Source organism: Mobula birostris, chromosome 31 (assembly GCF_030028105.1).
Source record: "Mobula birostris isolate sMobBir1 chromosome 31, sMobBir1.hap1, whole genome shotgun sequence".
Lineage (NCBI taxonomy): Eukaryota > Metazoa > Chordata > Chondrichthyes > Myliobatiformes > Myliobatidae > Mobula > Mobula birostris.
The window spans coordinates 15,558,405-15,575,330 of NC_092400.1; the positions used below are offsets into that span (position 1 = coordinate 15,558,405).

The 16,926-nt window shown below is 43.0% G+C and overlaps 1 protein-coding gene across 1 annotated transcript in view; it reads left to right on the plus strand.

The window, feature by feature from the left end:
* Positions 1–634: 634 nt before the first annotated feature.
* Positions 635–16,926, plus strand: part of LOC140190849 (transmembrane protein 132C-like) — a 1,058,274-nt gene continuing 1,041,982 nt past the window's right edge. Inside the window, exon 1 of the mRNA XM_072247739.1 lies at positions 635–915. Within this exon, the coding sequence (XP_072103840.1) occupies positions 813–915 (103 nt within the window). The 5' untranslated portion in view covers positions 635–812. The remainder of the gene's footprint in view (positions 916–16,926) is intronic.

Sequence of the window (16,926 nt, forward strand, 5' to 3'; positions counted from 1 at the left end):
TAGGCTGTTCATGAGGAGACAATAATCAACTTTTTTAAAGTAATGTTCAGATATTAAAAACTTGACGGCTCTTTCTAACAACCAGATAAAAGGAAGAATTGAAAATTATAAGGTGTAAAAAGGGTAGCGATAAATATAACAAGAAGATAATGATCAATACCTGGAATACTTTTTAGTTGTATACACACATACTACGAAATTCGCTTATTTGATTCCAACTCCTGTATTTAACGGGCATACATTTGTGTAATTAATTCAATGTGAAAAATAAATGTTCTGGTTTTGATCGCTTTCTGGAGGCTGCACAGTTAGGTTTAAAACTTTGCAGAGGGTGCGATAACCGGAGGTTTGCTTTAGCGGGACGAACAGCACCCAAGTCAGCACCGCGCAACCTGGACCATCACTCTGCCCGACTCCAGGACAACTTGGAAAGGACGCGGCTCGCCCCGCCCCGATCTCCGCTGTCGACCAATCGCCAGCGAGAGACGCCCCGTTCTTGGAGACGACCCCGTCTGGGATCCTGTCTTTCATTGGTTGTCGGAACTGCCCATCGCAGGCTGGCCTCGCTACTTCCGCGAAGGCGCTGAGTGAGTGGAATCTGATCGTGGAGATAAGGCTGAAGGGAGCTGGGAAGTTGATCGAATGGTCTCCTCGCTCTCTTCTGGGCACCTTCCTCTTGATTTGGAGCGGCTGCTCTACAGCTTTGAGACTGACTGTCCTCGGCGCGGACAAGTGCATGGAGTTTTAAATTGCACCTTTACAAAGTCTCCTGATAACGGGAGACACGGAGCTGTCCCGTTGGGAGGATCACAATGAATTCCCGGGGCAATGTGCGGACTTTGGGATTTTCAAAGCTGGCTACTCTTCGTCTTTGCATGGCTGAGATTTTGATTTTTGCCGCGTTGTTCTGCAAAGGTAAGTGTGAAATTCAGCGGCGACACTCACATTTTCATTGAGGAGGGTAGGTTTGGTCCAATTGTTCTTCGGAAGCTTAGATTTAATGAACAATATCGGCAGCGCGGACAACCTGTTCCGCATCTCCCTTGAAATAGCGATTGCTACCATGTGATTGAAACTATTTTAATGACAGCTCTCAGCGGCTGCCGCTGACAGACCAGAGCTAGTATCTGCCACAGATCTGATCGCTGTCGCTTGGGGTCCAGGTCTTGGCGTTGAAAGGACTCTTACCCCGAGGGCTGGCGCTGTCAGTGACGCCGCTCCCTCAACCCATGCAGGGACAAGATTAAACCGGCTGTACAGTACTCACCCCTCAGCTAGAAGTGGGAATGCTGAGCTCTGAGGGTTGTAGCTGTGATCCGTGGCAGGGCACCTGTGTACTTCATTCGTGAAATACCCGACTGATGCAAGTAGACGCGTTTCCTAATAAAGATATATCTGCTTGGAAATGAGGGATGCGGGCGGCAGGGTTTGACCAGAGAGAGAGAGAGAAAAAAAGGAATTCAGGGGATTTGAAATTAGTTGGAGAAAGAAAAACCGTAAGCATCCCAACAGGAACTCTCCCTGCTCTTACCAAAAAGTCTCAACTTTAACAAGTTGACCGTTTCTGACCATTGCCCCCGATTTACCCGGCCACCGTGTTTCAGAAGATGCATTGATTTCAGGATATTGATAGATCTAAAACAAAAGGCCGTGGCCACGAGTTTGCAGCGCGTCGATACTCGATTTTTGTTTTGATGGCTTTTCGGCCACTGATTCGCGTTCCTCTCCCCACGCTTGGCACGAAATCGTTGTCAAGTGATGCCTTCGGCAACTCCAGCCGTGGAAGCCTGTCGCGAATACCGCTAGAAGGAAGGTCAGGATTTTGTTCGGAGTTAACGGACTGTTAACGCGAGCCAAGGGAGCGACCATTTCCCAGCTGAATGGCTGTTTTGCGATCAAAGATGTGTAACATTAATTTAGCCCCGACGAGGATATAATTGCAGCCAATCGAATAACGGCCAGTCCCGGCGCCGCTGGTTCCCAGATCCGTGCCGCTCTCTACTTGTATATGCGCTGTCTATATAGCTCGCAAAAACACTCAATACCTGCCCTCGTGGCTGTTTATTAACGAGTTCAGAGTCAACTATAAAAGCGAAATGAGTAGATCAGCAAATATTTCTAGCGATGGGCAGCCGGCGGGTTATCATTTTTCAAGGGACTGCAAACTTTTCTATTTTTTAAAAAGTTTGCTCCCATGATTAACATTCTACATGCAACACTGTTTTTGAACGCGTTTCCCCGAACGATACTCTCTTCTTCCAAGCACAGCCTGTCACAGATCCCTGTAGCTAAAGTCAATGTGATCGCGTAGCAATTGTGGATCTAATTAGAACTGTGGCAACAAACCACAGGGGTAGCGTCTAGTTATATTAAAACATCTCGTGAGGTCTCTCTCTCTCTCTCTCTCTCTCTTACACACGCACACACACTATTCTAGAAAGGCACAAGGCTCCACCTGGCACCTTCCCTCCCGGCCCCAGCCTCCGCAACGCCTAAATTAAAATTTCGGTAGGTTTTTAAATTAAAATATCCATTAGAAATCAGCGCCCCCCCCCCCGTTTTTCTCTCTGGAGCTGGAAAGTTCTATTCACCCAAACGTGTAATGCCCGAGGCTGTTGTGAACCGCGGAGATGGGGAATGGTTTATGGAAGCTGTAAACCGGCCACATCCACACACGTGCATTCTTCTTTTCGCTCTGTCTGTCCCGTCCTTCACCTCCCACCACACTCACCCTTCCACTCACCTCGCCCTCCACCTCCCACCCTTATTTGGTCATTCCTCTTCCTACACTCCCTTCTCTTCCCCCCCCCTTCTCCCCGCAGCCACCCATTCCCACAAACTGAGACGCCAGATTCCGATTTGAGACCTTACCCAGACAAGTTCCCACGATCAATATCCCTTATTTTAAATGGCACATTTTCTGAGCAAAATGTGATGTGTGGGAGATGCTGTTGTGTCGTTGGGGTTTCTCGCCGCTCCCAGACGCGGTTCGATGATTGATGTTGGGGATTTCAACCTCTTCAAACACCAACACTTTCGCCCGCTCTAACTTTAACACCAGCTTTCCGGAGATGGAGAAAATTGGGCTCACCTTCTGAAATGCATTATTATCATTAGCTGTCTAAAGGTGATAGGAAGTGACCGAACTGAACTAAATGTTTTGTCTGGAAACCAAGTCCAATACCCGATCGAGGCCCTGAAAGAGTGAAACGTTTTGTCTTATTCTGTTTTTCTCTCAGTCCTCTACCCAACTCTCTGGTTTCCGGAATGTTCTGATATCTAAGCACATTTGAAGTGGTTCTTCTTTTCTACTTGAACGTTTATAGGAGATATATTTTACCTACCTTTCCCAGTACTGTCCAGTGTAACGCATTATTTCTTGTAAATTCCATGGAAGGATTTAACTTTGATAATGACATTCTGGCAAATAAAAACAAAATTAATTTGAAAGTTACGCACTGAGAAATACTATTTGGAGAGCACATATTGATATTTAAAGGACCCTCTTTGAAGTTGGTCTCCAATGCCCTCATTAAAAATAAGCAATACTACACTGAAAAGAATGTCATCAATTTTTGGACTGATTTCCCCCCCCCCCAACCCTTTTTACAATGAAATATGGTTGGTTATCTGTCAGTATGATTACCAGTCTTTGCTAAAGTTATCGCAACATGGAAACAAACAATTTGACGTGCTTAGTTTTACAACTGCTCCTCCTACCAGACTGGGGCTGGTTGTAGTATTTGAGTGATGGTTTTTAGGATGTGGGGTGTGGCATATAGATTCTCAACTTAATCTCATGCCTCGTATTGTTTGGAGTTCAGTATAATCAGATACGTATGTATATGTATATATAAAATTTAGCTTGGAAGCTGCCTTATAAGTCCTGTTTTGAAATGGTTATCCGGGATGAATAATTCCTACAACAATTTTGACAATATATTTCGACACTGATAATTCTGAAGAACTACCTTTCTGGTCATTATTGTGGGAGATTTCAGTGCTGAGCACAGGTCATCTTCTGTCATGTCCTTAATAACCTTGTCTAAGTATAACATGAAACAGCAATTTACTTTTCCTTGACAGTGCAGATTCACTCCTACTTTGGAAGAGCAATATGTACACGTGATAGCTTATTTAATTTTCTTTGCAGTCCTAGGCGCATGAAAATAGAAGCAGGAATAGGCCACTTAGTTCTTTGAGAGTACACCACAATTCATTTAGCTTTGACTGTGGCTGCTGCTATCAGTCAACTCCACTTTCCTGCCTAATCACTATATCTCTATACTACCATTTATACCAAATTATTGTTACTTTTATGCTGTGCACATATGAGCATTGGATAGAGAGTGGCAGTTGTTCATTTCATTTTTCTGGGGATCAGAGTGATCCCATCAGTCTAAACTAAAGTGCCCTGATAAAAGCATTGCAGGGCTGTTCTGTAATGTGCTCGACCACTCAGCTCCCAATGTCCTTATGCAACCTGAATTATTGTGCACTCTTTGCCCTTTTTCTTCTCTGTTGTTTTTTTTTTGCTGAAGGCTGCAAATGGGAGGCAGAAGACTAATTTAGTCCAGCCGAAGATGAATTGTTCCTTGAAACTCCAGTCGAGCTGCAAAGTTCTTCATGCTATGCAGATTGTGGGAATTAAGAGGACCCCATGGGATAAGTAAATCTGCAGCAGAATTCAGATTACCTGGATTGATAAGGGAGCTTTCCTGGGTAAACCATATGGTGATTTCACAGATGCATAAAAATGGTAAATTGCCAATTATTTCTGATGCTCTGTTGAAGATTAATGCTATCCTCCTTATAGTACTGGGTGCTACTATTGCAGAAATGAAAGTTCTGATTGTTCTCAGTTAAGTTGTTACTGACTTCAGAACTTACTATTACACATTAGCATCCAGAAAAAAAACACCAAGCTTTTGAAACCGACTGTACCATCAGAGTTTAATGATGACAGTTAAATATGCATTTGTTTGTATGATTTGTACACTAATGCACCTTCTTCTTCAAGCAGCTATATCTATTGAACTCAAAGGTCACTAGCATTTTTAGCATAGATCCTTCGCATCTTTTGAAAATGTAACATATTATAAAATAATCAGATTGCATTTCTTTCACTGCACCAGGACTGTTGGGCCCTGTCATTTTACAGTAAGACTGATATTAAAAGATTTGATGCCAATGGGAAAACTAGATCTGATGGATCATTCCTGTGTGTTTGGAACTTTTCTGAGGGTTCCTAATTTTTTTCAACTACTGAATAAAATTTACAGTAAAGTAAAAATGGCCAGTTTTTCTTATATGCTATTAATTTAGAAGCACCTGCACTATTACACACTGTTTTTCAAAATCAAAAAGGACTTTCCTCTAAGTGGCTTAAGTTTAACCGTAAGACCATATATGGTTATTATCACAGCAGCGACGTGCATTTATTTTGTCAATGAATAAATGAATACTAGGAGTTATTTGGTAGTGGGCGAGTGGAGGGTTATTCAGGAGTACACGAGGCTCACTGCTCACAGGAGGTGAGTGTGTTCCCAATTGCTATGTTTGCTGCAGTGGGTGTTGCCACTAAAGAAAAATGAAATGCAGTAAGAAAGATCTAGAAAGAAGATGGACTATCCAGGGAGGCTGTGATCGAGGTTTGCTCTCTGATCCATGAAGGCTTGGAAGCACGGTCAATCAGTTGTAGTGTTTTACCAGTGGCAGTGAAGGCTGTGTGGCCACAGGGACATAACTGACGCTTTATTTTCAAAGAGAACTCTAAACTGCAGCAAAATTGAACTGGTTCTCTGAGTACAAACATTCATTCAGTGCACCTTTGAGTGTTGTGTGACAGGACCCAAGCATGTTCTTGATAGAGTCTTGGTGCTACACTATACTTTTTAAAGAAAGCAATGCCACTGAGTCATATGTCTGTAAACAATAATCAAGGGCTGCTTGCTAATGGAGACTTTTGGTTAATACCAGATTGTCGTATGCGGAAAATATGTCAATACAGTCACATCCCCACGGTAAATTGTTCTTCTGTAAGCCTTATTGTTGATATGTGTTTATCCCGACTGGATTAAGGAGCAGAGGCTGCCTGTCATCTTTTTGCTTAACAAATTAGCCACAAGCCCTGAATCAGGAATGATCTTGATATAATTTAAAGTTGTTTACACTCAGTATCCTTTTTAAAGCAATAGTTATACATAACAATTCTTTATAGAAATGTATGAAAGTAAGTGCATGCACAAAGAGAACATCTAAATTTGAAGGTGTGGAATTTATGCTGGAATTCCATGGAGGCTTTGTTTGAATATATATACTAATCAAGTTAATTTGAAATAAGTTTAATCATTAGAATTAATTAATTTCATTAAAAGAGGAGGAAGTTGATACTTTAAACATCAATAGACAATTATTTACCTGCGAATAGTTCTTTGTCATTCTCTCACATGGAATCACTGCAATAGCCCAAGTTCTCAAAAGGTATCTTAACTGCTTCAGAAAATTCCACTTCATATAATATCTGATTCTTTCACAGAGAACATAATTCTCCACTTCACTCAGTTCATATTTCTGACAACTTACTGAAGACATACTTTTTCAGCACTCACTTAAGTGATGCTCCTCTTCCCTTCTCAGCACGACTGTTCCCGCACTTTCTCCCCAGTCCTTTAGTTAATATTGAGATTCTAAATGTACACCCCACACCAGAACATCACTCCCATTTTCTATCTCCTTACTAGAGCTCATACCTTTTCCTCTATTCCCATTCATTTGCCTCTGTCTTTCATTATCAGCAAATTCTCACTCTTTCACCACCCAGCCCCGTCACTTTTTTTCCTCATATTATTTTCCCAATTCCTACCCGTTGTGCAAGTTGGCTAATGCACCAGAAAGGGAACAGCTGTTGTTTCTTCCCCCTTCTTTTCCAGTCCTGATGAAGACTCTTGGCTTGAAATGTCAACTGTTTATTCATTTCCATAAAATGCCACCTGACCTGCTGAGCTCCTCCAGCATTTTGTGTGTGACGCCTGGATTTCCAGTGTCTGCAGAATCTCTTGTGTTTATGTTTTGCTCTTGTGATTTACAGCCTTTTGAAGTAGTACTGTATCCCAAGATGGCTCACTGAAAAGTTAACAGTTAGAATTTGACAGAAAACACCTAAGGAGGTATTAGTGGAGATGTCTGAAAAGTGCTGAAAGGAACAGGTTTTAAAGCAAATTGGGTGGTGAGATTTGGGCAAGTCTAGACAGGATCTAGCGGGCTGAAGGCACAGTTACCAGGGTTTTGTGCTTGCATTTGTTTTTGTTTCGCAGTCCCCTGTAAAGTTAACTGTGTCACTTCCGCTCTGCCAGGGGTGCTTTATAAACGCTGGATGTTTTTGTTCATTAATTGCATTTTTGGGATCTGGGCATCACTGGCAAGGTCAACCTTTATCTCTCATTCCTAATTGCATCTTCATGAATCATTGCAGAACCTTTGGTCAAGAACCTTCCAAAATGCTATTGGGAAAGGACTTTGAGGATTCAGACCCCGGGGATGTGAAGGAGCAATGATTTTTTTACGTCAAAATGCAGTGCAACCTGGAGGGGAACCTGCAGGAGGTGGCGGTGTTTCCATTCTCTTCTGCTCTTGTCATTGTCGATAGAGTCCGTGGGTTTGGGTGGAACCTGTTTATCGGTGACATAGACCGCAGCCACAATTGTGATGGAGGAAATGAGTATATTTAGGATGGGGGATAAGATGCCAGTCAAGGGAGCTTTTTTGTCTTTTATGGTGCTGAGTTACGAGTGTTGCTGGCAAGTCCAACACATGTCGTGGAAAGGCTTTAGTGTGTGAAGAGCAACACACATAAAAGTTGCTGGTGAACGCAGCAGGCCAGGCAGCATCTCTAGGAAGATGTACAGTGGACGTTTCGGGCCGAGACCTTTTGTCAGAAAGAAGAGCTAGTAAGAGATTTGAAAGTGGGAGGGGGAGGGGGAGATCCGAAATGATAGGAGAAGACAGGAGGGGGAGGGATGGAGCCAAGAGCTGGACAGGTGATTGGCAAAAGGGATACTAGAGGATCATGGGACAGGAGGCCTAGGGGGAGGGGGGAAAAAGCCCAGAGGATGGTTGCTTGAAATTCCAGCATCTGCAGATTTCCTAGTGTGTGAGGAGGGTGATTTACTGGCTCTGATCTCCTTTTGTGGTCATAACATTTATGTTAATTGTGCTTATGTCCTTTGAGTCATTGACACCCAGAATATTGATGGCGGGGTCACAGCTCCAGTAATATTATTGCATTTATTATGTGCTTATCCTCGGCCATTAGGTTCTATAATGAGTCAACCTATAGCTGGGGAAATGAGAACACCCCTCCTGTTAGACTGTTTGAGCTAACTTATTTTTCACTCTTTCTTATTTCTCTTCTAATATTTGTGTATCCGTGCACTTGTAATGCGACTGTGACACTGTATTTCCTCTAGAATCAATAAAGTATCTATCTCTCTGTCTTTTAAGTTCTCTCAAGCTGGAGATGGTTATTGCCTGACTGTGGTAGGCAGGAATGTTCTTCCCACATATCAGCCCCTGAGTGAATGTTGAGGTCTTGCTGCTTTCGGCTTTGGACTGCTCCATTTCCTTTTGATGAGATGGAATTATTAATGCAACTATGAAGAAGGCATGCCAGCCGCTATATTTCACGGAGAGTTTGAGGATCTTTGGTATGTCACCAAAGGCTAGGAAGTTTCCACAAATGTACCGTAGAGATCATTCTTACAGGCTGTATCACTGTCTGGTACGGAGGGGCCACTGCGCAGCATCGAGAGAAGCTACAGGGGTTGTAACTACAGGCAGCTCCATCACGGGCACGAACCTCCCCACCGTCAAGGAATCTTAAAAAGGTCGTTGGTCCTTCCCGCGCTTTGTGGCGCATCGGCAGGCGGCCTTGCTGTTTCTTTAGCGTTTTTGCCTGTTGTTTTGTTTTAAACGAGGCCAATCTGCTAGCTCGATGCTCAAACCAGCATGGATGGAAAGTGCGCTGGGAACCTGGGACAACGTGTCTCGGAGTCCGGGGCGGAAGCCACTGCATCACCGGCCGGCTAAATCTTAAAAAAGATGATGTCTCAAAAAGGTGACATCCGTCATTAAGGAGCCCTACTACCTAGGCCATGCCCTCTTCTCATTACTACCATCAGAGAGGAGGTACAGGAGCCCAAAGACAAGCACAAAGCATTTTAGGAACAGCTTCTTCTCCTCCACTGTCAGATTCCTGAATGGTCCAGGAACACTACTTTACTACTTTGGCTCTCTTTTTGTACTAATTTAATTTTTTATTGTATATTTAACCATATAACAATTACAGCATGGAAACAGGCCATCACGGCTCTTCTAGTCCGTGCAGAGCTCTTACTCTCACCTAGTCCCACCGACCTGCACTCAGCCCATAACCCTCCATTCCTTTCCTGTTCATATATCCATCCAATTTAACTTTAAACGACAACGTCGAACCTGCCTCAACCACTTCTGCTGGAAGCTCGTTCCACACAGCTATCACTCTCTGAGTAAAGAAGTTTCCCCGCATGTTACCCCTAAACTTTTGCCCTTTAACTCTCAACTCATGTCCTCTTGTTTGAATCTGCCCCACTCTCAATGGAAAAAGCCTATCCATGTCAACTCTTACCTATCCCTCATAATTTTAAACACCTCTATCAAGTCCCCCCTCAACCTTCTACGTTCCAAAGAATAAAGTCCCAACTTGTTCAACCTTTCTCTGTAACTTAGGTGCTGAAACCCAGGTAACATTCTAGTAAACCTTCTCTGTGCTCTCTCTATTTTGTTGACATCTTTCCTATAATTCGGTGACCAAAACTGTACACAATACTCCAAATTTGGACTCACCAATGCCTTGTGCAATTTCAACATTATATCCCAACTCCTATACTCAATGCTCAATATTTCTTTCTGTCCTGCACTCTACCTCCACCACAAAACAACAGCAAAATTCACAGTGATACTAAGTCTGATTCTGACTCTGATTGTGATTGGCAGAATTACAGATACCTCAGAGGGGTGAAAGGAAGGACAGGAGAAGAACAAGTTTAGGGAAGGGCAAGACCAAACGGGGTTTTGAAAACAAGTAGGATAACTTTAAAATCGTACCTTTGTTTGACTAGGGGTCAGTGTAGGTCAGTGAATGCTGGGAGAACAGGAGCTGGTGTGAGTTAGTGTAGGGGCAGCAGAGCTTTGGATGAGCTCAAGTTTATGAAATAGAAAATAGAATGTTGACTTCGAATGTATCAGAATCACCAAGTGCAGGCACAGTAACAACTTGGGTAAGGTTTCATCAGGAGATAAGTTGAGGTCAGGGTAGGAGAGGACAATGCTAAAGAGGTGAAAATAGGTCAGAAGCTCATCAGGAGGTTAAATATGAAACAGGATTGTGAACATTATAAGATAAGATAAAACTTTATTTATCCCGAAGGAAGTTATTGTTGCAAGGTTGCTCAGTCAGAAGTATATACCTTAAAATATAAAGTGTAAGCATTGAGGCATGAAAAATACAAAATGTGAATTAAAAAGTAATAGTGCAAGATACAGCTGTGCAATGAGACCATATACTTAAGGAGGAGGATTTGTAGGGTCTTATAGACACAGGGAGAAAGGATCTGCTGTGGCGTTCAGTGGTGCACCTCAGTGGAATCAGTCTCTAACTAAAGGTGCTCCTCACGTTGTCCACTATGTCATAAAGGGGGTGAGAGGGATTGTCCATAATGCTCCGCAGCTTTTGCACCATCCTCCTCTCAAACACGACCACCGGGGAATCCAGTTCCTCCCCCAGAACAGAAGCAGCCTTCCTGCCGAGCTTCTTGGCATCAGCTGTTCTCACCCTGCTGCCCCAGCAGACTGCAGCGCCTAATGAGCGACTGGAATGGCAAGGAAATATTGTGTGGTGGAAGCTTTCGTACTCTTGGAGGAAATTTTTATTAGTATTGCCGTACGTTGGACAAGGAACGTGAAAAGTGATGGTGGATGAATTGAACACCATGATGGAGAAATGGAGCCAGGGGCTGGCAATGTATGTGTGGTAGCGTACAGTGAGAGGCAGGAGGGTCTTAGAACACCAGGCAACTCGTGAGCTGCCCCCAGCAAATCCTTGGGTTGTGCTGGTTGTTAATGCACATTTCCCTGTCCGTTTTAAAGCATCCAGGGCCCCCACCGTCCAGGCCACACTCTCTTCTCACTGCCGCTGTTGGGGAGGAGGTACAGGAGTCTTAGGCCCTGCACCACCAGGTTCAAGAATGGTTGTTCCCCTCCGATTTAATTCAAGTTTAATTGTCATTCAACCAAACAGGAGTACTCATGAATACAGCCAAACGAGACAGCTTTACTATGGGGGTCAACATTACTGACAGCACACAAGAACATATTTACGGAATAAAAATGTCCTGATGCCCTTTCCTCCCCTGCACCCATGTGACACTGCAGCTTGCTACCCAGTCCTTACACGTACAATTTCTTATCATATCAAAATGTCCGTGTGGGTTGTCTACGCTAACCTTAAGAAGATGGCTGTTAATTTAATTACCTCCTATCAAATTCCCTCTGGTGCAGGTGGCTGGTGGAAAAATAGAGGGGAGGGCAGCAGTGATAGATGCTTGAAAGAATATATGATATTGATGGCATCATTCTGAGAACCAGCCTGAGTGGCTTTTCATGCTGTAAGGAAAGAACTATGGTATATTAAAGAGGTGAAGTAAGATAAAATTCTGAGGAAAACAAGGCTAGGTACAGGGAGTAAGCCTTACTGCCTCAGTCTCTGTCGTAAAATCACTGACATCAGTCTGAACACTGCCGGTTGGCATTGATGGTTCTCTTTTTCTCAACCGTGGGTGTTCTGTGACTCACTCTCTGCTTCCTCATCGTCGTCACCGTGCATCTGTGTCGGTGTCTTGTTTCAAGTCCGGGTGGTGACATTTAGAGCTCTGGTGAATGGTGCTCATCTGATCGTGGTGTGACTGGTTTCTCATTGTGGTGTGAAAAGAACAGATGGGACGATGTGAGTAACTAGACACACTTACGCTGTTGGTTATTGCATGCACATGACTTGCAGTAGGACACAGCACTACAGTGTGTATGACATAGCGCATCCTGCAACTCCTTCAGCCTCCAATGCTTCTGCAGTCTTCGATTTCTCCCTCCTTAACGAACATGCAGAGCTTGTGAGAAAGTTGCATGGTTCTCATGCTTCGGACTCACCATCTGTTCCATTCTGCCGCCTTCACATTGAAGCAGTGTCGAATTCAGAAGACATGGGGTTTGAAATTGAATTGTCCATTTAAACTTCCTTCATGCATTACATTCTTTCTCCCACTGTGAAGTGGGTAATATAATTTATTTAATCTTACATCCTTCACCTACATTACCAGGTAGAACGTTTATATCTTGCACGGCCCGGCTCAGTGCTTTTGTCCATCCTGTCCAACCTTATACACAACACCTGACAATTATTCAGAGGTTTATTAACTGTTCGGGAAGAATTTGAGGAAATATATTACAGTAGCTCAGGTGGTTTGTGCTTTACCTTCAAAGGACTTCCAATAATTTCCTTTTTATTTTCCAGTTTCCAGCGACTGCAGTAGTTGTCGGAACTGATTGCTGTTTTTCATTCTTGTTACTTTGTTTATCTTAGAAACCATTCGTCTCACTTCCACTTTTTTGTTTTTTCCTGTGCACAGGTGGGGTTTGGGTTTGGGGGTTGATGTTCTTGTTGTAGTCTGCACAATTTGTTTTTTGTACACGGGGTGGTTTGCCGTTTGCTTGATGTGTTTTTTTTTCGTGTTTAGGGGGTTGATGCTTCTCTTTGAACCGTGTCCATGGTTTTCTTTGTTTCATGGCTATCTGAAGAAGACGAATCTCAGAGTTGTATACTGCATACATACTTTGGTCATAAATATACCTTAAACCTTGAACCCTTCCATCGTTTCACTGGTGGGCAGCCCTTCTTTCTTCCTGTTCGTACCCCTCACTTCCCTACCCCACCCTCCCATTCTATTCCCAACCAAGCACAGAATTGTTTACATAGCTTGGAGCTGACCATTGACTGAATCACCATGCAGTGTCAACACATCCATGACATTCTTCTGCTGGTTAAGTGTCGGGACTTATCTATTTAAAATAGCTAGTGATTTTATTAAAATGAAGAGTTTGGTGAATGTTTATTTTTAGTGTTGATTTGTTGGTGTTTCTGATGGCAATGTTTTGAATGCTGTCTTCAGTTAACTCCTTATAAGAATGAGAAATAAACTTCCTATTCAAGAACTTGTATCAAAAATGTTTATTCTCATGTTCGTATTTTATCCAAATTTGAAAAATGAAGATAACTGTAAGAGTATTTCAGAAAGAGGGTAACCTGTCCTTCAACGTGAATTATTGTCAAGTGAATAATTATTTTGGCAAATGGACTGTTCACTCAACTGGACTCAAGCATAAAATCTCTTTGTAAATGCACTTCAGGCATTTCCCGAAGTATACATCTGCACTTGATTTATTTTATTCTTGAGTGCTTTAAGCATTGCATTCTTAGAAATGTGTTTATATATAAAATATCTTCTGTTTTATTTCTGTCTTTGGACAAATGGTCTCCTATATGTTAAACTCAACTGGCTAACTGAAGTGGTCAAAGTGGTTAGACTTTAGCTGGCTTTCTGTGCTGAATACACAATGAACGGGCTGCACAGAACAGAACAAAGAATCTCACTGTGTCTCAGTTCTCAGCTGTAAATGTGGCTATCTGAGCAAACATTACAAGCTTAATACAAATATGCAGTGAAGTGTATTGCATGTAAACGGAAATAAACAGGAAAATGATCATGCATTAACTGAGCCAAATCACTCTCTGAGATTCATATAGACATGCTGACGATGAAATCTAACTTATTTGATGTGCCCCTGAGACTGGTGATGTCATAACACCAAAGAGATGTTAATCGTACCTTTACTGAAATTAATGCTGAATAGCAAGAGAAAAGAAGATGGGTATTTGCAAGAGACAGGGGACAAATCATTATGATGCAGTTGACCTATAAGAAATGGTCCTCAATGTTGTATTATTTGACCACAATTGAAAAGTTACTTTTTCAGTTGCAGATCTATTTACCGTAAGGCAGGGGTTTCCCAACCTGAGGCTCACGGACCCCTCAGTAAGAGTTCATGGCATAAAAACAGAACACTCACATGAAAAGGATTGCAGTTTTTCATAGTGATATCCTTATTTTGCAGTTAAGTAGTTTAATTGTAGAAAAATAAACGATATATGACATAATGTTTGAGGGCTGTGGAGTCCTTGCTGGAGTTCAGAAGAATACAGGGGGATCTCATTGAAACCTATCGAATATTGAAAGGACTGGATAGAGTGGATGTGGAGAGGATCTTTCCTATGTTGGCGGTGGGGGGGGGGGAGTTTGGGCCAGAAGGCACAGCCTCAGGATAGAAGGATGTCTCTTTAAAAGGGAGATAAGGAGGAACTTCTTTAGCCAGAGGGTGGTGAATCTGTGGAACTCATTGACACAGGTGGCTGTGGAAAACAAGTTTTTGTATATGTTTAAAGCAGAGGTTGATGAATAAGGGCATCAAAAGCTTTGGAGAGGAGACAGGAGAACAGGGTTGAGAGGTTAATAAATCGGCAGTGGTTGAATGGTGGAGCAGACTCCATGGGCCAAATGACTCAATTCTGCTCCTCTGTCTTATGGTTAAACGCAAGGCCTATTGTTTTGTTTTAATATGACAGGGAAAACTTTGCAGGTGTTTGTATTGATTCTGAAGGAGCCATGATGATGTCAATATGCGGAAGAAACAACTGCGATGGCCCAAACGGCCTCTTCCCATGATCAGCTTTTCTTTTTATTATGTATTTAAAAAATAATGATTTTTGATGGAATTATTAGATTTGGCTGATTGTATCAACAATTCCTGCATTGATATAATGACGAACTTCCCTATCATTCTTTCAAACCCTAGTGAATACTCTCCTCAGCCTGAGACTTACTTCTCATCTCCCACCGTTAGAAGAAGGCTGCCTTTTTAATTTGCTGTTAAACTTGAAACTGTTGCCCCTGAAGACCCAGTGTCTCACTCCCCCTAGGGATCCATGGTTGTCATTACTCACGGGAAGCGTAACAAGCTACAGCAACGCGCCACAAAACACTGGAGGAACTCAGCAGATCAGGCGGCATCTAGGGAAACGAATGAACAGTCGAGGTTTTGGGCCCGAGGACCCTTGGCTGGAGGAGCATCCTTCAGGTATCTGATCTTTCAGAGTGCCTCCACATGATGGAGATCGGTGCCACTCAGGGCAAAGCAGGCTGCTTCTGCCATTTGACTCAGTGCGCATCCCTTCACCGCGCTTGTCATGTGGCGACAGCGGATAGTACCCGGAGGAAGCATTGCAGTAGTTCGTTGATGTTACTTTGACAGCTTCTCCCAGTTGGACGTCCTCTATCACCCACGAAGATAATGAGTTCTAAAGTCAAAGCAATTGGTAGCGTAGTGGTTAGCCTAATGCCATTACAGCATCAGTGACCCCCATGTTCTCCCCATGACTATGTGGGCTTCCATTTTCTTCCTACATTCCAAAGATGTATGGGTTAGTGGGTTAATTGGTCATGCGGGTATAATTAGTTGGTGCGGGCTTGTTGGGCCAGAAGAGCTTGTTACTGTGCTGTATCTCGAAATTAAAAAAAAATCCCGCAGTGTCCCAGCTTGGAGTACGATACATTTTTGCATTGCATACCAAGTGCCAACATAGTAGTATTGTCACCAAAGAGACTGCAGCAGCTCGGAAATCAGGTCTACCACAATTTTTCTGGGATGACAACAAAAAAGCATGCTCCTTGCTGTCCTACCCCCATTCCCCCTCCCCACCATTCCTGATCCCCACTGGAATAGATAATGGATAGATCATTGGGTCCTAGTTTAGTGACATTAATGTTATCAGATGTCATTCTCTCTTAATGTTATCAGGTGTCTTTCTCTGTGCTTGCAACATAAAAGACAGTAGGACACTCTGAATCTCTGGTTCTTGGGGTTACTATGGAAACAGTGAAGCGATTTCAGCTTATAAGGGGCCAGTACACTTCATTGCATGGGCTGTAGCTCTCCTTGTTTTCCCAAATCCCATTGGCTGGACCTTTCTACCAACACTGGGCCACCCATGCTCACTGCCAATCTATGTGGTAGGTATGCACCTCATGTTTCCGAGTCTGCCAGTGGTCAGTACAGTCCCAGTTCTAAAAGGCATTGTTTTGCACAGTGGCAGGATCCAGCGTGATGTAATGCAATTTCATTGGAGGAGATAGCAGTATAGAACTAATTCTGCCTGATAATCTGGAAATCAGCTTGGCTAGCTGGCACCTCCACCTGCTGCAATTATCATTGAATATCTTGCAATTCATTGTTGCCTCTGTTCCTTCGATTATTGAAAATTCCTCGACAGATTAAATTGTGATCCATGACAAATACCTGTTAAAGACAGAAAATGTCCTCCACTGGAACTGTGACAGGGCTTTGAACAGTTAAGTAGGCTGACAATGGGTCAACAAAAGAGGCTGACAATGCTGGAATCTGGAGCAAGGACCAATCTGCTAAGATGCATAACCCTAACTTTAACCCCCTCCCCGCTTCCCCCACCATAGATGCTGCTCGACCCACTGAGTTTTTCTGCCAATTTCCTTTGAGCTCACGTAGGCTAATGGGCTGAGTGTAAAATACCAATTCATGGACTTGGTTCTAAAACTACAATTTTTTCTAAGTATCAGTAATTTTTCCTAATTATGTTTCGCATTCTTCCGGAGATTTTCAATGAAAACGTACATTTTATGGTGATAATGTTAACTTGCGCAGCCTTGAGCTTTTTTCTTTGGCTTTCTTTACTCCAAGTGCCTTCCA